This window comes from Prionailurus bengalensis, chromosome D1, assembly GCF_016509475.1.
Source record: "Prionailurus bengalensis isolate Pbe53 chromosome D1, Fcat_Pben_1.1_paternal_pri, whole genome shotgun sequence".
Lineage (NCBI taxonomy): Eukaryota > Metazoa > Chordata > Mammalia > Carnivora > Felidae > Prionailurus > Prionailurus bengalensis.
In genome coordinates this window covers 75,798,817-75,823,466 of record NC_057346.1, presented here as the reverse complement: position 1 = coordinate 75,823,466, position 24,650 = coordinate 75,798,817, and the positions used below count along the sequence as shown (strand labels likewise).

Genomic DNA, 24,650 nt, shown 5'->3' with positions numbered 1-24,650 from the left:
TCTTAAAAACAGCAGTGGAATGTGGTGAGAGTTGGCATTTGTAAATGACAAATTTCTGACCGAATTCCAGTTCTTTGGAATGGAAAACCAGCAGCTTCCTGTTACAAAATGTACCAACAGTTCATGCCTAATACATGGGTGTGGGCAATTCATATATTTCAATCTAAATTTGGCTAAAAATATAACAAAGCCGGCATATTTTTAGCCAGGTAAACATTTCTAGGGACTAGGTCAGATTTATATTGGTTTCTGCTCTGCAATCCAGAGGAGGAACGATTCCAAATGAGTGTGAAGGAGGGACCAAAGGGGAAAGCCACACAGTCCACCAGGCAATCGGGAGTCACTGATTCTTGGTGACCACGTCCAGTTTGGGAGTGCTTCCCAGGGCTGAGCGGTTTGTCCCTTCCCATTGGAGAGACCGTGCCTTTTAAAGAACTAAGCCCTACGCTTCTTTGGAAGGCAAGTCTCAGTTGGGTTTTACTACTTCTCTCGCTGGACAGCCTTCAACGAGTCATTTCTCCTCTCTGTGCCCTCAGCTCTATGTGTCTCTCTCCTCCCCGCCCTCAGCTAGCCTTGGGTTTAATTAGAAGCAGCACAGACGGAGGACCACGCAACGGGTAAAAGATTCAGGCTCTGCAGGTTCTGTCTGAGTTGCAAGCCCGGCTCTTGCAATTATAGGTGGGGGACCCTGGGCAAGTCGCTGAGCTCTCTCTACTTGCCTTACTTCACCTACAGAGCGGAGACAATGACTGAAGTGCCTAACTCAGAGGCGATTGCTTTTGTGATGATTAGGTCGGAAAATCCACATAAAATGCCAAAAGACTATCCAGCACATAGTAAGTCCTCAGTAAATAACAGCATCTACCCCACACCAGGCCATTTTTACACACACGCTAATTGCTTGAATCTGCACGACCCATTGAGATGCCACACTTTCCCTGAGGAAACTGAGGCTTGGTGGGACGGTCTTGTCTAAGCTGCGGTTCAACAACTATTTCTTGAGCCTGCAGTGTCCCAGGCCCCACACCAGCACTGGGGACGTTAGACACCTGGGCAATAAACGAGGCGGTAAGATTTTAAGCCGGGTTGCTCTCACTTCCAGCTTGGGAGGTGGAGGGGATCCAAGAGGCTGGACAGAAAGAGCAGGGACATGAAATCAGAGTCTCAGTACTGACTCCGTGTAGTCTTGGTCAAACCACTGACTTCCTCTGAGCCTCACACAAAACGTAGTCTCTTGCTACAATGGCACCAACCACAAAGGGATCCTGGTTTTCTGATTCACTGACCCAAATGCAAAAGCTTTCTAATACGAAGGGATTAAGAATACTTAATTACTTGGTAGAAGGAGGGGGAAAAGAACATAGCTTAGGGCTGGTTCCACTTCTTCAAACCATCAGGCCTCCACTCAGGAGAATAGACCCTCTCCTTACAATGCGTGAGGTGGAAAGAATCCTGGGGCCAGGAGACGGGAGGCCTAAGTTCCAGTTTTGTTCTGCTCTCATAGCTGGGTGACTGTGGGCAAGTCTTACCCCTCTCTGGGCCATGCTGTCCCCACTTGCTCAATGGAGCTGTGGAAATAAGCCTCTAAGGCCTCCAAGGCCCACCCTGGCTCAGATGTCCCAAGCGTCAAGTCCAGAGAGGCACAGATCGCTAAGCAGACATCCCAATGAGCCTGGTTATTCTGAATCTGGCTTTGTCACCTACGTAGCGCTTTTCCCCCCAAAGCTGCCTTCTTCTGTCCAGAGACAGTAAACAACCAAAGTTCCCACACCGGAAGGTCTGACAGCTCTAGAACACTTGTGGCCCACACATTTTGACGTAAACATGCGTCACTCCCAGGTCTGAAAAGAATCAAAGCAAATCGGCATGAAATGGGGACTGTCTGCAGTGCTGCAGCCGAGCGGCCTGTGGCGAGAGGACAGGAAGAGAGGTCCTGCCAGCTGTTAAGCACATGGACCCCGCTGGGCCCTGCAGCACAGGGGTGACCTGGGGGGCGGCAGCCACGGCAGTGAGAGAACGAGATCGTGCCCACATGGCGGCAGGATGTGGGCAAAAGCCAATGGGGATCCTTATTCTGTAAACGCAGAGCCTCTGGCAACGGGCTGGGTCAGGCACAGAAGGCCCCGGCAAGAAGGAAACAGGAGGCCAAGGCCAGGGAAGTGGGGGGCAGACTCCAAGGAGAAGAGGGTTTGGACATTTGGTTGTCTAAAGCAGCACCTCCGTACGGGGCTCAGGCCTCCTCCAGTTACTGGCACAAGAAGGCAGAGGTCAAGAGATTTGGGAATTGGAGACACCCAGCTATGAATTCTGTCACCCGTCCATACCACCTGTGTGACTTGAGTAAGTTCCACGGCCCCTCTCAGGCTTGTCTCCCTACTGACTCCTCATTTTTCTCCTTTCCGGTAAAACAGGATCAATATTGGCTCAGGACACTCGTGTGAGGATTAAGTGTATGGAAATGGCACGTAAATGGTTGCTGTCATCATTATTCCTGGAAGGCTGTCCCATCCTGGGACTCTGGAAGCCCTCCCCTTTTCTTCACCAGCTAAAATCCTTCACAACCTTTCTCAGGTCCCCCTTCCAAAGTGCGTGTGCGCACGTATCTGCCGAAGCCCTCCAGAGCCCACAGTGTTCTCTCCCCCTCCACCCCTCCAGTCTACCGCACAGTCACTGTCACATCCTGAGAGGTCTTCCATTGGATCAGCCGGACAGTTTAGACACCGTAAACAGCCTTGCGTAAGGGAATCTGCCTCCTTCTTCTACCCAGCCAGCCCAGCCGCGTTTCTCTAAGACCTGGTGCTGGAGAGCTTTGATGCTGGCCTCAGCCAAGGTTCAGGTTGCCCTCTCTGTGTCTCCTACACTTGGCCACCCACCATCACATGATCTTCTCAGCGCACAAGCCAAGAGGGAGTTCTGCAGAACACATGGCTTAGCCATAGCTTCATGAACACAGCTGGTGCTCAATATCCACTTACTCCTGTGTTTCAATTCTTTCTTTCATCTTCCCCCTCCCATCCTTCTTTTCTTCTGCAAATATTAACTAAGAACCTACTATGTGCTGACCCCGTATCAGTAGCGATCAAAAGACACACATCCCTGACTCAGGGAAGCCATGGTCTGGCTAAAAAAGCAATCACAGGCTAAGCTGTAGGGGCTACAGAGCAGGCTATGGGACCATATAGGAGAGATACTATCCTGGTGATGGTGGAAGGCTTCCTGGAGGAGGTGACACAAAGCCTGAGCTTGAATGGGTGAAGGACAAGGAGGATTTAGCCAGTCAAAGGAGACCTAGGTAGTGGTAGATGAGTAAGACTCAACCAGGGGTTTTGATATTTTTAAAAGTTCCCTCATTAAAAACAATTTCTTTTATGCTTTCAACTTTGGAAACATCTTAGATTTTTACAAAAGATTATCCAATCAACCTGAATCTTGTGATTCCATAAACCGTCAGCAACATTCTCATGAAAGAATAGGAATTAAGCCAAGATTCTCACACTGCACCAGAAAAGAGATAAAGAGTCCAGATCCTAAACCCAGTGAAATAAACTTGGCTGGGCTATTTATTATCAGCGAGCACACACAAACACACACACACACACACACACACACACACACACTCACTCACTCACCCCTTCCTATCTCATTTATGTTCTCCTGGGTACACTGTAGACGTCAAGGGGACTGCTAATGTGTACACTTTAGCCAGGGCTTTGCTTTGTCTCTCAACATTTTATTTTGAAAAATTTCAAACAGAAAAGTTGAAAGAACTGCACATGTATCTTCACCTAGATTTATCAGCTGTTAACATTTTATGACATTTACTTTCTCCTCTCTGCAGATATACTAACCTTTTTTTTCCCCTGGATGATCTGAGAATTAGTTGCTGACACCAAGATATCTCTAGATATTTCAGTATGTATCTCCCAAGAAAAAGGACATTTTCTCACATAACCCTAATACCATTAACACTGATAGAATAATACTATCTAATACACCATCTGAATTCAAATATCTCCAATTGTCTCCAAAAGGAACTTTCTAGAATTTATGGTTTTCCTCATCCAGGATGCAGTCAAGAATCTCACTGGATTTGGTCATCATAGGTCTTTGGTCTCCATCTACCTTTTAAAATTTTTTGTCTTTCATGACATTGTCCATTTTGAAGACACCAGGCCTGTTGTTTTAAAGAATGATCCATAATCTGAATTTACCTGATTGCTTCCTCATGCTAACAAATGATTCTGATCAAATTCCTCATTTTTCCCTTCTCTCCAGGACCAGCCCTGCCAGCGACACCATGATAAACACTTAGTGGACCTTGTGGCCTCAGTGCACTTGGAATTTTACAAATCCCAGAGGGATTTAACTAATAACTAAATAAACTAACATTTATTTAATTTTGAAAGAATATTTTCAATATTTCCAAACTCTAGGGGCAGAGGGGAGGGGCCAAATGTCACATGTGCCAACCCAAAGGAAATTTTATAGCGATTTACTTTGATTCAGTATTAACAATGGCTTTTCAGATTTCTTTAAAGAATTTTTAATGCTTATTTATTTTTGAGGGAGAGAGACTGAGACAGAGCATGAGCGGGGTAGGGGCAGCGAGAGGGAGACACAGAATCAGAAACAGGTTCCAGGCTCCACACTGTCAGCACAGAGCCTGACGCGGGGCTCGAACTCATGAACTGCAAGATCATGACCTGAGCCAAAGTCGGACGCTTAACCAACTGAGCCACCTAGGTGCTCCGCTTTTCAGATTTTTAAAAAATGTTTGTTTATTTATTTTAAGAGAGAGAGAGTTCATGCATGCACGTGAGCAGGGGAGAGGCAGAGAGAGAGAGAGGGAGAGAGAGAATCCAAAACAGGGTCCGTGCTATCAGCACACAGCCTGATGCGGGGCTCGAGCTCACGGACCGTGAGATCATGACGTGAGCCAAAATCAAGAGTCGGACACTTGATTGTCAGACAAGAGTCAGTGGCTTAACTGACTGAGCCACCCAGGATCAGGTATTTTTTTCAAAGTGCTTTCACCCTTGCTATTGAGGAACCCTTGCTTTGGGGTGAAACAGATATGGGCTCAAATTCTGGGTCTATCACTTACTAGCCGTGCTACTTGGAAAAGTAGTTTAACCTCTCTCAGCCTTGGTCGCCTTAAAGGATATTTATGGTGTAAGGTGCTTAAGCCAGTGTCTCGGTCCTAATCGTTGCATCTGTTAAGCTTTGCAAGAACCCTTCAAAAAAGGGAGAGCAAGAATTATCCTCTCCATTTCACAGGTGAGGTAACTGAAGCTCAAAAGACAATGGGACCTGTTGAAGGTCATGCAGCAAAGCGTCCAATGCGATCGAACTAGAACCAAAGTTGCTGACTCCCAGAGCTGTCATTTCCACTTCTCCTCAGGAAGTAGTATCTTCCTCATGGGATGTTGTGAGGCTTGATCGACATGATACATGTCTGGTGCTATGCATTATGCTCGTACAGAGGCTATGTTCAGTGTCAGTGACCCTTATTGTCATTATTTCTATGGTGTCACACTGCTGTGAGTAACGGATTTTTTGTTTCAAAGGCCCCACAAGAACTCTGGGAACCAGCTCCTAATTATCCTGACTCCCACCAAGACAGGGTGGGGATTAGAACAACCTAAACTTCACTGAAGGTATAAAGGTTTCGCTTGGAAGGAAAGACAGAATATTCTGAGGCTGTGGGGCCATTGTTTGCAAAACACAAGAGAGGGTCTGTTTTCTTGGGAAAGGGACATAAATCATGAGTCATACTTTAGGTTCTGTGTGGGTGACTTGAGGTTCCTGAGAAAACTTTTGTGTCACTCACTATTGTCGGGTGTGGACTGAAAACACAAAAAGCCTGACCCAGTTTTATTCCCCAAATCACATGACCCATCCTGACCAAGACATTCTAGGAACACATTGTCCATCTCCTTGAACAATGTGAGCAGGAGACAGAGTAGCCATTCAAATTGGCCACGAGGCAATTAGTAAAACACCGTTGAGCAGCCGGCCATGCCTTGGGGCAACTCAATGACCAAACAGATCACAAGGTCCGGCTCCCACCGTAATCATGCCAGCCGCGAGGGAAGAGGGCTTTCCTTCTACCCTCGAAACAATAAGCAGCCATTCAGAAGCCCAATCAATGGGACTGTTCCATTCTTGGTCCTGGGCAAGGCCATTATATTGTCCAGTGGCTACCGTGCTAGCTCAGACAGTGTTACAAAGAAGGCTTTTCCATAAGTTTGGTGTGCAATAGATCCCTCAGCTCTGTTGGTGCTAGAGGGACGGCATGTCTGGAACCAAAATGTGGAGGTTTCATTTCACAACTCTGGATATGACTCATGTAGAGGCCATTGTTCTTAATTTATTCTTGCTTCCCATTCATCTAACCAAAGCCCTGCTACGCTCTCTGTTTTCACATCTGTCCTTCCAAGTAATGAACCGTGTGCTGGGGAGAGAGGTAGGGAGGGTGGAAAGAACATGAGCTTGGAATGAGGCAGATCTGGTTTCTGAACTTGGCTCTGACCTTAGGTGATAAAAATAGGCAATACCATGCTTACTGTATGCCAGGCACTGTGCTCAGTAACCTACCTGTACCCGTTTCTACTTCATAGGTGAAGACACTGACAATTAGAGATGTTAAGTAATGTGCCCCAAGCCTGGATTCAAATCCTGCTGTGTCTCTCAGTGAAGCCCAATCTACCATGTAAAACTGCCTTGAAATGCAAATTTCCTTTGCTCTAAGCTTCCTCATATGAAACGCATAGACCACTTTACATTTTACCCATTTCTTGTGTCTCGAGTCGTATAGAAACAAATACACCCAAATATATATTTAAGAAATAGGTGTATAAAGCAATATATGTACAAAATACATTTACAAAACAAATATATGTTTGTTTTATATATATAATATATGTATACATATGTTTAATAACCACATGCGAAGTAACCGCTTGAGCTAAAGCCGACCATATATACATTTTTTTAAAGCAGCAGAGACTAATAGGCACGTAGCAGATACTCCATAAATGCCCCCTTCCCTGCGGCCGAGGCTGATTCTAAGATATCAAATCTCTGACCCCAAGCCAAAATCTCACTGGGCAGTTTGTCTTTTTCAGACGAGCCTCGGGAACCTCACAAAGGCTTAATTAAAACACCTCTCTCACGGCCCCATCTCTTGCCGTATAAGTCAATAACACAGGACACCAAGATTTGGTTGCTTCAGCCTCGGTCACAGAGGAAGACGGTGTGAGGAGGGGGGAGGCCAATCCAGCTATCCTGAAAGCTGGAAATCGGGCTGCAACTCCTCCAGCCGGGCCTTTGATGTGTGTGTGCCTGCTTCCATGTGCTCATTACTTTAAGCTGTTCCATGTGTATATGTTTGTATATGTGTGTGTATACATGTGTATTACGCATAGCCAGAAGTAGATGTATTTACATACATATAGACACACACATAACGATATCCTAAATAAGCCACCAGTCCCACCTTTAAAGTGTCTTCAGAAAATTAACCCACGGAATAAGCAATAATATGTGAAATATAAACATTCTTGCATGTTGGCAGATAACCATGCTATACATTCCCCTCGAAGAACTGAGAAGGAGAAGAAAGGGAATAACACAATGGCAGAAAAATGCACTAATCAAATCCATAATCAACTTTGATGATGGAGTAAGGAGTCTAATCAAAACACAATGGGACAAAGTTGCAACAGGTTGTAAGCTTGGAGCTGTGCTCTCCTCCCAGGGGCCTCGCCTGCTCTTTCTTTTTAAACATCTAAAACACCCACAGAGGATTTCAATCACTTCTAATTACTTTTTTAAAGAAATGAGTTGCAAGTTGAACACCAGGCTCCTAAAAACAGGAAATATCAAAGTATTATATATATAATTTTTTCCCTGCAGCTGCTTCTTAAAAATAAGCTAACCTCTCCTCAAATAGCTCATGCGCATTCCTTATCTGAAGGTCGGCCGGCCAGGGTTTCTGAACTAACGTAGAGCATGCCTCTAAAACAATTCTTTGCATATGGTCATAATTTATACACCATGTTAACAGAGCAGATGCTATAAATGTTCACTCTTGGGGGAAGGCCCAGGTATCCCAGCACCAGGAGGAGAATTCGGGAGGGATGTGCTGCTCCACAGCAGTCCCCTCCCCCCAGTGGGGGTGGAGCCGAGCTGTAGGTTTGTGGGAGAGGTTCAAGGTGAGGGGCCTGGGCAGTTGACAGAGGGGCCGCACCTAAGGCTATCTGCTGGTACCTTAGGTCTTCTCACACTTATTGGACATGGAGAGCCAGCTTGGGAGGAGAGGGCTGTCACTGGCCGAAGAGAGTTGCTGCATAATAAAAGGAGCCATGAGAACTGCCTCTCTTCCCCTGTAACTACCATGTTGAATATTCCGAACCCCAAGCTAATAACGATAATCACTGTCATTTCCCAAAGGTCTATTATGAACCAGGTCTTTATGGACACCACCTCCCACCTTCTCCTAAAGAGCCTGGATGCGCAGAATTCTCATTCACCAGCCAGCATGCAAAGCCCATCCTTCAGGGGCACCTGGGTGGCTCAGTCGGTTAAGTGTCTGCTTAAGTGTCCGACTCAGGTCATGATGTCACGGTTCGTGAGTTCGAGCCCCACGGCGGGCTCTGCCTCTGCACTGATAGTGCGGAGCCTGCTTGGGATTCTCTTTCTCTGTGCCTCCCCTGCTCGTGCACATGCGTGCTCTCCTTCTCAAAACAAACAAACTTTAGAAAGAGCCAGTCCTTCAACTGCGAGATGCTTTTGTTGTTCCCTCATCCCTGTTTTAAAAGGAAGATACTAGGGGCGCCTGGGTGGCTCAGTGGGTTAAGCGTCCGACTTCAGCTCAGGTCACGATCTCGTGGTCCGTGAGTTCGAGCCCCGCGTCGGGCTGTGGGCTGATGGCTCAGAGCCTGGAGCCTGCTTCCGATTCTGTGTCTCCCTCTCTCTCTGCCCCTCCCCCATTCATGCTCTGTCTCTCTCTGTCTCAAAAATAAATAAACGTTAAAAAAAAAATTTTTTTAAAGGAAGATACTAGATACAGAACAATTACCTGTTGTATGAAAGTGCAGCTTCTCTGCAGTGACATCATCTTCTGCTCTGCACCAACACATGGCTGTGCTCCTCATCCTTCCCTCTCATGAGCGTGTCACTTCCTCTTCTCCCCACCCAACCAGGGCTGCCCATCTCTGAAGCCCAGTCTCCTCCAGGAGGCCCTCTGGATTTCTCCAGCCATCGTGGCCCTTCCCTTCCTTTGAGCCCCAAGCATCCCTTCCAGCCCTCTCTGTGTTGTGTCCTGTTACGAGGCACATTGGTTACATCTCCCAACTAGACTAGGAAATCCCCAAGGCCCAGGCCATGTCTATGTACCCCATCCACCCGCCAGGGTAAATGATGGAGGTAGGCAGCTATGAAGGGTGCGGGACCACCAGTGTTGAAGCTACACCAACCTGAGTCGGACTCTCTGTTCCATCACACTGGAGCACGATGACTTGGGAGCAAGCTCCCCCAGACTTTCAGAGTCTCACTCGCTCTTCTAGCTCAAGGGTTAGAGCAGTGGTCTCACTAGGGCCTGCCAGTAAGCCGAAAGTCTCTGTGCTTACCCGTGTGTAGTGGTTAAGGGCATGGACTCCAGAGCCAGACCGTCCAAGTTTTAATTCTACTTCTGCTACTCCCCAGGTTACTAACCCAGTCTTTGCCTCAGTTTCCTTGTGTGTAAAATGAGAATACTAACATTTATGTCATTGCATTGTCATAAGAATCAAATGAGGTCTTTTACGTACTAGTCTTTAGAATAATTCCTGGCATGTAGGAAGTAATTGTATTGTTTGATTTGTCATTATTATATCATTGGACTTGCCATTATTATATTATTGGATTGCCATTATTGTATCATTATTGTTATAGAACATTATTGTTATACAAAAGGTCCCATCTGCTTTAAATGTTACTATGGGTGAAATGATATCATATATAAAAAGCCGGGCACCGTGAGCACTAAACAAGTAGTCATGCCCTTCCCTCATCTTCCCACCGTGCCCAGTACTGAGAGATGCTCTATAAATTCTTGTGAACTGATGAATACCTTTTCAAGGGCTAGAGAGATAAGCTATGCCTTTTCTCACTTAGAGGCTATTAGATCTAGGTTCTAATAGCCTTATCTCTTGGTTTGGCAATATAAATAGCTAATTATATTAAGTGTTGCTTACTTGCCAGACACTGGGCTAAATACTTCATAGGTTTTTTTTCTCAGTCCTTACAATTTGTGTGGTTGTTTCTGCCCATTTGTACAGAGGGGAACACTGAGGCCCAGAGAGGTTAACTGACCAGGTCACTCAGCAGGTGCACAGCAGAAACAGGACACCACGGATATCCACCTGACTTTAAAATCTGTGTACTGACCCCTGCACAACTCATCCTCCTGAGAGAAACTCCCCGAATAAAAGGGAGAGTCAGAGGCCCCAAGATATCATCTGCCCTATAACTCAACATTTCCTGAGTATCTTCTAGTGACAAATACCAGGTTTTGTATTAGAGACCACAGAAGTCCAGCCAGACACAGTCCTTAAGCTATAATAGAGAGGCTTTCCTGGATGGCGAATGGGCTACTATGTTAGGTAGAGTGAAAGAAGGCCCTGTCCAAAGAAGGCAAAACTGCCTTTGCCAAAGTCACTTTGATGCCAGTGTGGGGCAGTAAGTAAGGACAAGGAACTGCTGCTTGCCGCAGGGAAGAGCCCTCAGGAAGCCCAAACATGGATAAGGAAAGCAGGCTGGTAAGAAATAGGATAGCCCACCAGGAAGGAGTCAATTTCCTGCCAAGGAAATTGTCCATCCAAACCATCCTCGTGATCAGAAGGATTGGCCTCCTCCCCTGAGGGCAAGACAGGTGCAATGGGGGCATTTGGGTATGGTGGGCCAAGAGTGAGGGAAGAGAGCAAAGCCGAGGGACCAGGCCCCTGCCAGCCCCTCCATGAACAGCTGGAGAATATTTTTTCAGGAAAGAAGGTGATGAATCACCTTTCCAGAACCTGCCCCCTGCAAGTCCTCCAACCATGTTTGTTAAATATAGGGTCAAATGGGCAAAGGCAGAACAGCTGCCTGGGTGGAAACAATCCCTGTGTCTACTTTCCCTCTCATTCCTCAGTTCCTTCTCATCAGGCTGGAGGGTGTGTGTCACATCCCAGAGTCACTGTTCTGGCCTCCCACATACCACCCACCATACCTCATAAACCCCGTCTCCAAGGATGGATAGGAAAACCTCCCAAGAGTGAATCCCTGAACTCATTCCCATTTCGGAGCCACTGGACAAATCCTGTGGCTAACAGCAGAAAAAGAGAACACAGCACAAACTCCTAGCAGAGACAGGCCCTCTGGAGCACAGGGTGAAATCTTGCTTTCCTCCCACACGCCATCACTCAAACCTGTCAGCTTCCAAAAATGTTTAGCAAGTGCAGCAGCAAGGGGCATGCTTATCAGCCTGGCCTGGGAGCTTAATCTGCTTCGAGAGCCTTCTCCAGCCCAGAGTTCCAAAAGTCTGCTTACAATTAGCTCCCAGCTCCAGTTCCTCCATCGGAAAGGTTAGCAATGTGTTGAGTTCTAGCCTCTGATCAGAGAAAGCTCCAGGAGAAGGTGGAGACAGTGTCAGCAGAAAAGAAAGTGCCAAAAAGGTCAGCTGGTCTGTTGCCACTTCCCTGACACCAGCCCCAAACCACCTCCCCCTCTGGCTTCCTGCCTCTCCTGACTGGGACAGTCACATCCGTCAGGTCAGCCTGTCCCCAAAAGTCCCTGCTGAATGACTGCCAAGAAAATACAGCATGCCCCTGCTCCCTCCTACCAGATGAGGAAAAAAAAAAAAAAAAAAAAGGGAGCAGGGAGGGCAGAAGGCCAAGAGAAACTGATTGGCCCTTGCTGATTTCCTTAAAAGAGATTGCATGGCCAAGGCCTGTCACCCAGCCGGACTGGGTGATGCAGGCTCTGTCTGGAAAGGTAGAAGTCACCAATTCTCTTCAAGCCCAAGCCATCAGCCATCCCCACACCCAGTCACCCAGGCTACCAGCGCCAGGATTTACTACCCAGGAAGGAGGAGCTTAACTTCAGGCAGCCATTTGGAAACAGCCACCCCCACCCCCACCGCCATCCTCACCCCCCACCCAACAGCCAGCCAAGACGCCAGGAGTCTCCAGCTGCCTGCTTCCGCTGGTGCAGCGGGCACTCCTAGGGCAGTCCCAGCACAGTGCCTGGAATCCTGTCGGCCCAAGGGACGGGCAGGGGCAGGTCATCTTCAAACCGAGGGGAACAGGTTGACTGTACCCCCCAGACACCTTTTCCTGGATCTTGCAGCCAGACCAGGGGGCATCGAGCCCAAGAGACTTCAGACCATTCCTTGGCAGACACAGAATCTCTGCAGAACCGACAGCCAACCAGCCGCTGCAGAAGACACTGCCTTCTTGAGGCCAAGCTCTCAACATGCAGGAACTGACATTTCCAGAGCCGCACGGTTGTGTGTGTGCGTGCGTGTGTGTGTGTATGGACACGCCACCCGTACCCCCCAGAAGGAAGCTGCTGGCATACCCCCACCCCGGTCTCTCAAAGCTCCTGAAGGCAAACCTCTGGCACCCGGGCCACACCCACCGGCCAGCCCACTGTCCTAGCGCATCCCCAGATCTGCCAGCCTAAGTAGAACGGCTCCCTTCTCCGCCCACCGGGTAGTCCTTTCACTCCTCCAGCCGTGCCACCTTCCCCCCAAGAAGTATTCGCCCGCCCACCCTCCCAGAACAGTGCCCCGGCACACATCGCCTCTCACCTGGGTATCGAACCCGTTTTCCACCGAGCCGCTCTTCCGCAGCGGGAGCCCCTCCCCCGCCGGCTCCTGCAGCCCCTGGGATTTCAGGGGGATCTGGCTAGGGTAGGTAGTCTTGCTCACCTCCACCTTGCTTCCCAGCTTGAGGTAGCAGGGCTGGGGGCCGGCCCGAGCTGGGGGCACGTGCAGGATGGGCGCGGCGCTGTGCACGGGTTTGGGCAGTCCCGACTTCATTTTGGAGGCGACCAGGATGGCCGGCATCTTCTCCCGGGGCTTCGGCTTTCCCAGCACGTCCCTGGCAGCGGCGGCGGAGGCGACCGCTAAAGGCAGCGCGGGCAGCAGAGCAGGCGCCGGGCCTCGGCCCGCGAGGCGCCCACCACCAGCGGAGGAAAAAAAAAAAAAAAAGAAAGAAAGAAAGCCCCGGGTCTGGGAGTCAGAGCAAACCGGCGAGCGCGCCTTCGGGTTGTAGGATGGGGCAGAGGACTGGTCGCTGCGCTCAGCTGGCTCCACCTGGACGGATGCTGAAGGCGGGTTTCTCGCGCGTCCTAGGCGGCCTGTTCAAGGGATCTGGGCGCTCAGGGGCTGTTCCCTCTTTCGATTCTCCTCCTGGGAAACCGAGGCTTGGACGCCCATATTAACTTGTCACTGCATCTCCGAAGTGAGGAGGCCCCTTTGGGAGAGGAACGGCGGGGCCGCGCGGCTTCCCGCTCCGGGAGGCTGCGGGTGTGAGGGTGAGGGAAGCAGCGAGCAGCGGGGGGAGGAAGGCGCGAGCAGAGGAGGAAGGAGGAGGACGCACGGAGCCCAAGACGCCTCCACCAAGAGGCAGCTGCTGCCCTAACCGCGAGCACCGCAGTGTCACCCGCGACGCAGAGGCGCGGCGACAGCCCCCGAAAGGTCTCTCTAGGCGTGACAGTCACGACTGCTCATAAGTCCCCCGGACAGATAGCACCTTGGCGCCTGTAGGTCTGCACATGCTCCGTGAGCTATAGCGCAGCTAGGCTGTGGCCGTGGGGCGCGGGCACCCGGACGCGCGGCGGGCGGGCTGGGCAGGGCTGCGCTCGCGAGCGGCGGCCCCGCTTCCCGGGAAGGCTGCGCTGACTGCGGGGCTCCGAGCAGGGGAGGACAGGCTGCGGCCGGCACTGCTGCGGCGCGCGCTGACAGCCCGGGCCGCCCCGGCGCGCCCATTGGTCCGTGGTGCGCCAATCAGCGACTGCAGCTCGCTCTGCAAAGGGGGCGTGGCCTCAACTCCCGGGCCGTGGCCGAAACTCCGGGGCCGCGCTTGGCCGCCAAGTACAAAGCCGGCTGGTGGCCGCTCTGCGGCACTGCTCCTGCTGCGCGCTTCCCAGCGGGCCGACACTCCCGCGTCCCTGAAACCCTCTTTTGAAAAATGCCCTTTCGAATGCAAAGACCCGCCTCGGGGCCCCGCGGGCGAGGCTCGGGGGGGAAGTTTGTTTCCTTTTTTAAATTGTTCTGGTCACCTTAACGGTTTGAATCTTCCGGAATCGCGCCCACCGCCCTGCGGCCCCCCATCTGGACTGGGCAGGGCTGTTCCTCGTCTCCGGCGTTAAGGACTCGCCAGCCATTTCTCCTCTTTTCTGCCTCACTTCCAGGCGGGCCGGGGGCCCTCCCAAGAGCTTCCTCTCCCGCTTTCAAAGCCTTCAGTTTTCACTTAACTATTTGAAGTATTTATAGGCAAATACACTACCCAAGGAAGCCTCCCGCCCCGAGTCAGCTCCCCCGTGCAACCTACTACAGATTCTGTCATCAGAGTGGCCGGAGGAAGCCAGAAGAGGTTCCATGACCCCGGCTGGCTCAGGCTAACCCTTGTTGCATTTCATGTAGCAGCCCCTCCCTGTCCGCGCCTTGGATGCACTGGCCCCACAGGTTCCTCGACTTTAATGCGTCCGAGGATTTCTCTCCTCTCAATTGCTCTTTGGGTTCCTCGCTGCCGCAGAGTTTATGAGAACTGGAACGTATGATCCAGACAGGCCCAAGCCCTCTCGATTCATGGATTGGGACCCCCCACCCTGGAGAACTGCCTGGATTTAAACTGGGCGAGACCTTAAATCGTAATGCATCCTTAAAAAGCTTCGGTTTTCACTTGGAGCAAGGAGGTTTGAGTACATTTATATCATGCGCTGTTGTTTGGATTAAATGAATAGTGCATGACAGTTGTTAAGCACAAGTACCTGGCAGTGTAAAGGGGTCAGTAGAAGTTGGGCATTATTATCCCTGTTATTAAATTACTACTGCTACTTCCCGCCACCCCCACCCCCACCCCAGTCATCTCTGCTTATAAGTTGTTTGTCTTTTCTCTCTGTCTCTAAGATACAGGTTTTCCCAGTATGTCCACCCTGTAGCATGATTTACAATGCTGATAGCATTGATTTATCATTATCCAGACCAGAGGAAACCTCAAAGTTTTAAAACAACCTCTTGAAAAGGCATTAAGAATGAGAAGGTGCTTTCTTACCCTGGCCTGCTCCCTCCCCAACCTTATCTTCCACAAATTCTATACGGCGACTTTCTACTCTAGCTAGGCTGAAGTACATAGTCTTGTATATAATTTCAGGTATTCCCCCTCTCTCTGAAATTAAATCATACATGGTCTGTGCCACTTACTTAACGCTCAGCCCTTCGCCATCTGATGCCACCATTATTTATCATTTCATTTTTATTTTCTTTGAGAGTAAGCCTCATGAAGTCAGGAACTGTGTTTTGAACTTTCATTAGAGTCTCTCGGCATCAAGTATGCGGTGGACCCAACAGCTACCCAGAGTGTTATCGAATAAATGAGTAAGGGATGATAGCAGCAATTCTCCAGGAAGGGAGCCTTTTAGATTTAGGTATATAATGTCATAAGACACGTTATACTATATTAAACCTTAGGACTCTCTCCCCATAATTCTGGTTCATACAGATATACGAAGAGTCATGGGAAGATATTGCAGTCTTCGATAAAGTTCACAGAGATATTCCAAAGTAATTCCATGGCAGTGCTTCTCAAAGTATGGTTACCAGACCAGCTGCAGCAGCAGCACCTGAAAACTTGTTTGAAAACCCCACTCCTGAGCAACTCAACCAAAAGATCTGGAGGTGGGGCCTAGCAATCTAGGTTCAACAAGTGCTTAAGTCAGTGATTCTGATGCATATTAAAGTTTGACAGCTTACACCCTAATGAATATACCAGGCACTCAGTGCTCTTCCAGGGCTGCCTAAACCTTAATGTACATAGGAAATACTGGAGATCTTGCTAAAATACAGATTCTGATTCAGAAGTTCTGGAATAGGGCTGAGGTTCTGCTTTCAGAATATGCTCCCATGCGATGCCCCTGCTGGTGGCTTGGAGATCACACTTTGAGTAGTAGTAAGGCTAAACGGTAGGTAACAAAAGGGTTTCATCTCAAGGACCATCTGTACTTAAGTGACTTTCTGTCACACTGTGCTGAAAAGAATTGAGGGTGCATCTACCTAGTTTAGTTGGAAACAGCAGCCTAATCAATTAATAATGTCTGTCATGGATGCAGAAATAGAAATGGTGACAGACGTGCTAAGTATTTGCCATCTTTGATCTCCTGTTTAAATCATATTTGCTGCCAAGGTCATTTTTTGGGTTCTTAGACCCTCAACTATGTGCTAATATGAAAAACAGTACATTCTTTTTGGACTTCTTCCTAATCCTCTAGAATTTGGTAAACATTGAGCATGCACCTTAACCCTTTGTGAGTTTATAACTAAAGACTGCTAATTTCTCATCTTTCTTGATGGAAGCTGAGTGAATCTTTTAGTCTATTTCCAATTTCTTTGCCCACCTCTTCATCCTTTAATAATGTTATTTGCTCTTTCCCGGAACATTTTTCATTTCCCTTTATATCTTTCCTATTAACCTTCATTTTCCTTATTTAAAGCAAAATAATTTATCATCATAACCAGACAAAGTGAGAGTAAATCTACTTTTCCCCTGAGGCAAAAAAGGTAGTTACAAGGTTCCTCCTTAAATAAGATCATTGCGAATTATAAAAATGCCCTATAAAGTTACTCCTTTCATATGTATGCTATGTTAACATGTAAGAAGTCATTTTAAATCAATATGTTTGGCATTGGCAGCTAAAGAAGGTACTGGTTCAGAGAAGAGCAAACTGCTTTGGAAAGAACAAACTATCCAGATATATATATATATATATATATATATATATATATATATATATTTTTTTTTTTAATTCTTTTAATATTTATTTATTTTTGAGGGAGAGACAGAGTGTGAGTGGGGGAGGGGCAGAGAGAGAGGGAGACACAGAATCTGAAGCAGGCTCCAGGCTCTGAGCTGTCGACACAGAGCCCCACATGGGGCTCAAACTCACAAACTGCAAGACCATGACCTGAGCTGAAGTTGGACGCCTAAGTGAATGAGCCACCCAGGTGCCCCCCCCAAAATATTTTTAATTGTTTTCACTATGGATAGCGCACCATTTTAAATCTCAACTTTGACAACTCTCCTTTTCTCTCACTCTGAACTTTCCAACTCACCCACGTGTCTAATTTGAAACTTACCACCAAAGCTCTCAGGATCACTGAATCATCCTAAGAGCTCCGACAGTTCCCAGGTTCTAAGAGCCATCCTCACATCCGGATGTTCCAACTGCATTGCTTTCTGATCCTCAATATCAGCCACTGGTGATTAGGTGGGTGTGAATTAGGCTTCAGAGCTGACCTGCAGTTGACCAGCCCCATCAACCCATCCTTCATCTGAGTGAAAGACCCCTCGCTGTGCTTGACCTCCCAAGAAGACAGTCCTGCGAAGAACCTGAGACATCTAAACCCCAGCCTATCACAGAAAAATGGAAGGGTCTTGAGAAAAAGTCAGCAGTCTCTTGGAAACCCTTGACTATAAATGACGAAGGGAAAGGTTGCAAGTCTCTGGAATAATATAAAAAGCATTCATGAGTTTATACGGGAGTAAAAAAAAAAGTCACACTAGCTTATTTTTGAAAACACACTTTTCCTTAATTTTCTATGGGCATGGGTTGGCAACTTATGACACATATCTCAGAGGTGGTACAAATACCCACATTTTGGTAGGGCCCAAATCGAGAGCGTACCTATCTCAGACTGCAGAGAAGCCAGGCTAAGAATCTTAGCCCAGCTCTTTAGAAAGCCCACTCACCCTGCTCCTCGCTCACTTCTAACCTACCTTCTTCCAGATGGCTCTGTGTGCAGAGCAATATGCATAATGGTGACCTCTGGGAGACTGTGGGTTTGCCTACCTGTAGAGGTTGGATTGTGGGGAGTGTGTTTGTGTGTGTGCACGTGCGCATGCGTGTATGCTTGCGTTCACTCAAATAGGGAGGGTCTCAATCATTAATTCAATGAATAAATTGTTGAGGGTCATTTGTGTGCCAGGCTTTGGGCATTATGATAGAGAGTAAGCAAGAGTAAAGTCTTGTTCCCTGCTTTCAAGGTCCAAAGAATGATGCACCTGCTGTTCAGAGGATTGCCCTTTTACGCAATTAAAAAATGGAAATCTGAAAGCGATGCAGGTCAGCTCTGAAGCCTAATTCACACCCACCTAATCACCAGTGGCTGATACTGACGATCAGAGAGCAATGCAGTTGGAGCATCCTGACGTGAGGATGGCTCTTAGTTTACCCAATTTAGGAAGAGGAGCAAACCGGGAAATAAATGACAAATAGCAAAACTAATACGCTAATAGTTTTAGAGTAGTGCAAAATATACTGCGATAAATGAGGCACAAAGGAGAATCCACTCTCTGTGAGGTTAGCAGCTACTTTGATTAATGAAACTTTCTTTTTTTTCCAATGAATTCCATTCATTATTATTAAAGCTTGTGGGAAAATGTTGAGAAAACAAAATAGGGGCGCCTGGGTGGCGCAGTCGGTTAAGCGTCCGACTTCAGCCAGGTCACTATCTCGCGGTCCGTGAGTTCAAGCCCCGCGTCGGGTTCTGGGCTGATGGCTCAGAGCCTGGAGCCTGTTTCCGATTCTGTGTCTCCCTCTCTCTCTGCCCCTCGCCCGTTCATGCTCTGTCTCTCTCTGTCCCAAAAATAAATAAACGTTGAAAAAAAAATTAAAAAAATATATATATACACAGCCAATTCCTCACAATTGTTATGACCCCTTATACTTAAAAATGAATTTCTGTTAAAAAATAATAAACAGATATTGATCTACCCTGAAGAATTTCAGAAAACTCTCACATCAAAAGAACATTGAGGGGCGCCTGGGTGGCTCAGTCGGTTGAGCGTCTGACTTCAGCTCAGGTCATGATCTCACAGCTTGTAAGTTCGAGCCCCACGTCGGGCTCTGTGCGGACAGCTCAAAGCCTGGAGCCTGCTTCTGCTTCTGTGTCTCCCTCTCTCTCTGCCCCTAACCCACTCTCATTCTGTCTCTGTTTCTCTCAAAAATAAACAAACATTAAAAAATAAAAATAAAAAAAATAAAAGAACATTGATCTGCTAATAATGGAATTGGGTTGTTTTTTTTTTTTTTCCTGTAGCTGTAAAGCAACTTTCTGACCAACAAAACACTGAAGGGTAATGGAGAGAAATCTCCTTTCTCCACCATTAGTGTCGAAACTCTAAGTGACAATGATCCACTCTCCCATCTTTGTAAGTTAAGTCTAGTAAATATTCTTAAAAAAAATTTTTTTTTAACGTTTATTTATTTTTGAGACAGAGAGAGACAGAGCATGAACGGGGGAGGGTCAGAGAGAGGGAGACACAGAATCTGAAACAGGCTCCAGGGTCTGAGCTGTCAGCACAGAGCCCGATGCGGGGCCCGAACTCATGAACCGCAAGATCATGACCTGAGCCGAAGTCGGACGCTTAACCGACTGAGCCACCCAGGCGCCCCTAGTAAATATTCTTCTGTTGACATCTTCCCTCATTCCACAAAGGATTTGAGAAAAGCCCATATTCAATAAAATAACGTCTAAATATTAGTAGCAATAAATGCAACATGGGCGCCTGGGTGGCTCAGTCAGTTGAGCATCCAACTCTTGATTTCAGCTCAGGTCACGATCCCAGGGTCATGGGATGGAGCCCCACATTGGGATCTGCCCTGAGCATGCTTAAGATTCTCTCTCTATCTCTCTATCTCTCTATCTCTTCTCTCTCCCCTCTCTACAATTCATGGTCTCTCTCTCTCTCGAAAAAGAATACAATTTTTTTCAACTAAAAAAATAAAGGATAAATGTGGTAGAGGAAACATTCTTATTTAAAACGTAGACTGTGATTACTTTTGCCTTCTGAAGGTGGGGTAGGATGTGTAAATAAGCCATAGCAGTGGGAATACAAATCATACATCCCTTCCATATTCAGACTATCTATCTATCTATTTATCTATATACATTATATATATTTTTATTATATATATATAATATAATATATATTTTAAATGTTTATTTGGTTTTGAGAGAGAGAGAGAGTGCCAGTCGGGGAGAGCAGGGAGAGAGGGGGGACAGAGGATCCAGAGGGGGCTCCATGCTGACAGCAGCCAGGTTGATGCGGGCTTGAACTCGCAAACCGTGAGATCATGATCTGAGCTGAAGTCAGCCGCTCAACTGACTGAGCCATCCAGGCACCCTCTTCAGACAATGTATTAAATAGACAAGTCTAGAATCCCAAATCAGCCAGTGCAGGGCTACTGAAGAAACAGCCTCTGAGTATGTGGTCTTAGAGATAACATTGGTGATCACTGAGATCTCTGAAGGCCAGCCCAGAGCTCAGGAGTCAAGCTATATGGTTGTCTATGACAAATAAGAGAGATTCAGTTTCCTGGGGAAGGTTTCATGTAAAGGGCCCCCTAAAACAGAGTGGCCAGAGCACTGTAAAGAGACCCATGACAGGAACCGAAAAAGCAGAGCATAGTGGCATAGGAGAACCCTTTCCTTTCCCCAAAATAGCAGTAAAGCCCACTGTGCTACGCAACGCTTGAGTGCCAAGATTTTTCTTTTGATGGGAGAGAATTATTTTTAAAAAGAGCTGAGTTTTGAATCTGGGTTCCTTTCAAAGCAGAAGAAAGAGAACAGTGAGATTCTGAGTTTAATTGAAGCAGAAATTCAGAGTCAGGAATGCCAAGTGAATGGAAACTGCCTCGCTGCCTCACATCCTTACCCCACTCAGTGATTTGCAGAACACTTGGGGCGGAGGAGATTGTCAAGCAAATCTAAATAAGAACGTCTCCCAACCAATAGACAGTACCAGGGAAAATGTAAATAAAACATGAATATTGAGATTATAGGTGTAGGCAAAAAGGGGAAGCAGGGGAAGAGGAAAATAGAATGTCTGGACTCTCTAGTCCATGCCTTTGGCTATCACCTAGTCAGCACGAGTGGCTTCGTTCAAACCTTCCTATGTTGTAGAGTGAGCACGACCTAGGACTATACCTGCAGGTAGTAAGGGTGAAGGGGGCTGAGCTGAATATGTCCAGATTATAGCTGGATCCTACCTTCAAGCTCTTGTGTTTGCTTGCTATTTTTTTTAATTAAAAAATGCTTTTAATGTTTATTTATGGGGGGGGAGGGGCAGAGAGAGAGGGAGACACAGAATCTGAAGCAGGCTTCAGGCTCCAAGCTGTCAGCTTGGAGACCAATGTGGGGCTCGAACTCACAAAACGGCTCACGACCTGAGCCGAAGTCAGATGCTTAACCGACTGAGCCACCCAGGCACCCGTTTGCTTGTTATTTTTAACTGTATACCTACTTTTTCACTATCACAGATTAAAAAATATATATTAATTGAGAGATCCAGTTCATTGAGTTTCAAACTGACCTTTTAAAAATTATATTCCTTGTTTTGTATTATCCATTCTTCTTTCCACAGATTAGACCAGACAACCAGAGTTGACCCAACAATAATGATGCTGCTGAAAGAATTATAACTTTGAAGTTATTCCTTTTAAATCTTTCTTTTAATGTTTATTTATTGTTGAGAGAGAGAGAGATAGCATGAGTGGGGGAGGGGCAGAGAGCGGGGGAGACACAGAATCTGAAGCAGTCTCCAGCTCTGAGCTGTCAGCACAGAGCCTGACGTGGGGCTTGAACCCACGAACTGTGAGATCATAACCTGAGCCGAAGTCAGACGCTTAACCCAATGAGCCACTTAGGCACCGCATGAAGTTATTCTTAATATGTGCCAGGGTCTGTGGTAAGCATTCTCACAACAATCCCACGAGGTGGATCATTAATGGTCATTTCCATTACACAGAAAAGAAAACTGAGGTCCAGACAGGGCTCAGTATTTTACCTAAGTCCCTACAGCTAATTAAGCAGAAAAGTTGGATTCGAACCCAGGCACTCAGACTCAAGAGCCTGGACTCTGAATACTCCTAGCTACAGACTAGTCTTCATAACAATAACAGTAGAGCGTCCCTGTAGGGAGGCACAATTACTGCATTTTGCAGTTGCAGAAACAGGCAAAAGGTTTGGTAACGGCCCAGGCTGTGAATGATAGTGGTGTTAATAGCGAGGCAAAGGATGAGCACCACACAGGTTATGGAGAGTCTTTTTGGGTGATGCTCAGGTTCTGAGACAGAGCTGCCTGCTGGTGACCACCGGGAGGCAAAGACGCCTGGACCAGTGGCCTTAGATAAGAAACCTAAGCATCACCAAGGGTGCCGGTTAAAGAAACAGATCCCTAAGCACCCTCTTCCTCCAAAAACACCCTAGAATGCTGAATCTGTGAATCTGCATCTTAAAGGGGGAGTCTGAATCAGCTAGTCCTCACTCTTTGCTTTGCAGCCTTGGCTGTCCGTGACAGTCACCTGGGGAATTAATAAACTAAGGCTGCCCAGGCCCAACCCTGGACCAGCTAAAGCAGACTCTCTGGAAATGGGGCCCAGACACTTGCATGGTAGTAAAGCTCTCCGAGTGTAGGCAAGTGGAAAAGCATGGGCTTTGAGAAACGCTACAAATCAACGCTTTAGAGGGGAGGATTATTATGGCAATAACCTGGATAGTTCCAATCAATAACGGCCAATCTGGAAAAACTCAGGCCTTCTACTACTTTCTGAGCAGGATTTTCTCTTTGAGAGACACACTCAGCCAGCTCAGCTGTCCCTGTAGCCTGAACACAGCTGGGTAAGTGCCCAAACGCTGCCTCCAGTCCGTTCTGCGGATGACATCAAGCAGCCTGACAGTTGCTGGGTGTGGGCCTCCAGGGAAGGAGCGGCGATGCTTCCCCGCTGCTCCCTCGGCCGCATTTCCTCTTTTGGTTACTGTGATCATCCTGGGAGCCTTCATGCCTACCCTCTGACTCTGCCCCAGGCACAGAGCCTGGTGAGCATCCACTGGGAGAGGCTAGGAGAGGCGCTCCTGGCCAATGTCTGACCCACAGGGAAGGCGTGTGGTGCCCAGGGTTCAGGGCTGTCAAAGGAGAGCTTGGAGCACAGTTAACTCTTGGAGGTCCGTGTGCTCATAAAAGAATGCGCCGGCGTGAAAAATCCTGGCAGTGGATAACTTAAAAAATAAATCACTTAGGGCTTCGGTATCCATTTTGTGATTCTTTTTGCTTTATTTAAATGTATTCTTAGCGGGGGGTATTTATCTTATTTACATGTATGTTTCATTACTATTAAAATTTACTCATATATTTGTGTGTTTACATATGTATAAATAAGTACGTTTACCAAGAAGGAAAAGGAAGGAAGGAATCATATGAAACATATGTCAACAGCAGTTATTTCTTAAATTTCTTTTAACGTTTATTTATTTTTGAGAGAGAGAGTCAGAGTGTGAGCGGTGGAGGGGCAGAGAGAGGGGGAGACATAGAATCTGAAGCAGGCTCCAGTCTCCGAGCCATCAGCACAGAGCCCGATGCGGGGCTCAAACTCACGAACCGTGAGATCATGACCTGAGCCAAAGTCGGACGCTCAACCAACTAAGCCTCCCAGGCACCCCAACAGCAGTTATTTCTGAGGGGTAAGTTAGGAGACTGATAATTTCTTCTTATTTTATATCATTGTTTTAAAGGGTTGGAATTATGAGTGATTTTAGCTTACTTTTCCATGGCATTTTCTGTATATTTCAAATAAATGTCTGAACTTGTTTTAATCTTCTATCCACTCAGGAAGCATTTAGTGAGCCTTATGGTGAACCAAGAACCGTGCCAAATGTCCATGATATGGAAGTTAGCTAGCATATCTCCAACTCTGCCCTCTGTCTTTGCAGGCAGGAGAGATGAGCCTTCTCCCAAACAAACAGGAAACAAACACTTTGTTAGCTATCAAAGATTAAAGATCCAGTCTTAATGAAAAAGCTATCTATGTATATGTAACAAAGTCACTGAACATAGGGTTCTCTCCTTCTAAGACAATCAGGACCTGTTACTCCGGAGAACCTGCCTAGTTTCCCTTCCTTCCAAGGAAGCAGCTCCTAGCGGAATCATTCTCTACAGAACTGCCAAGACCACCCCTGTGCAGAGGGGCTAGGAAATCAATTCTTTTTTGACTGATCTACCATGCTGTTTCTATAACCAACAATGCTGCAGACAACCTTTCTGCAGAAAGAGAGAGGAAGCAAATGGGCCCCCGTATGGCTGAAATGAACTCTGCCGGGCACTTGTAAAAGGGAATCTAGTTCACGCTACCCTTGGCTGAGCTTAAAGCTGGTCTAAAAACCGTCAACAAAGCAGAGACACCCATGAGGATCTTTTGCGCCCTGAGATCATTCGAAGCCACTAAACATAAACAGCTGTGTTGATTTCCGCTCACTCTCCAAACCCGAGGCAAATAAAACCTCAAAGCGAAATGGGTGGAAAACAGAAAAATATACAGGGATTTTCTTTTATTTTCTGGCTTAGGAAGAT

General features: G+C 47.3%; 1 protein-coding gene across 22 annotated transcripts in view; it reads right to left on the bottom strand.

Annotated features, from left to right (window-relative positions):
• NAV2 (neuron navigator 2) overlaps positions 1 to 24,650 on the bottom strand; it is a 739,922-nt gene that overhangs the window by 382,936 nt on the left and 332,336 nt on the right. For 10 of the 22 annotated variants that reach the window (XR_006297427.1, XM_043580789.1, XM_043580790.1 and 7 more), the window contains exon 1: positions 12,833 to 13,948. The exons of 1 other annotated variant lie outside the window; for it this stretch is intronic. Coding sequence is in view for 20 of the 21 variants with exons in the window: in XM_043580789.1 (XP_043436724.1) it covers positions 12,833 to 13,090 (258 nt within the window). In the remaining variant the exon portion in view is untranslated. Of the gene's footprint in view, positions 1 to 12,832; positions 14,035 to 24,650 lie in introns of those variants that run through there. 11 more of the 22 variants (XM_043580792.1, XM_043580797.1, XM_043580799.1 and 8 more) reach the window with 3 other exon arrangements.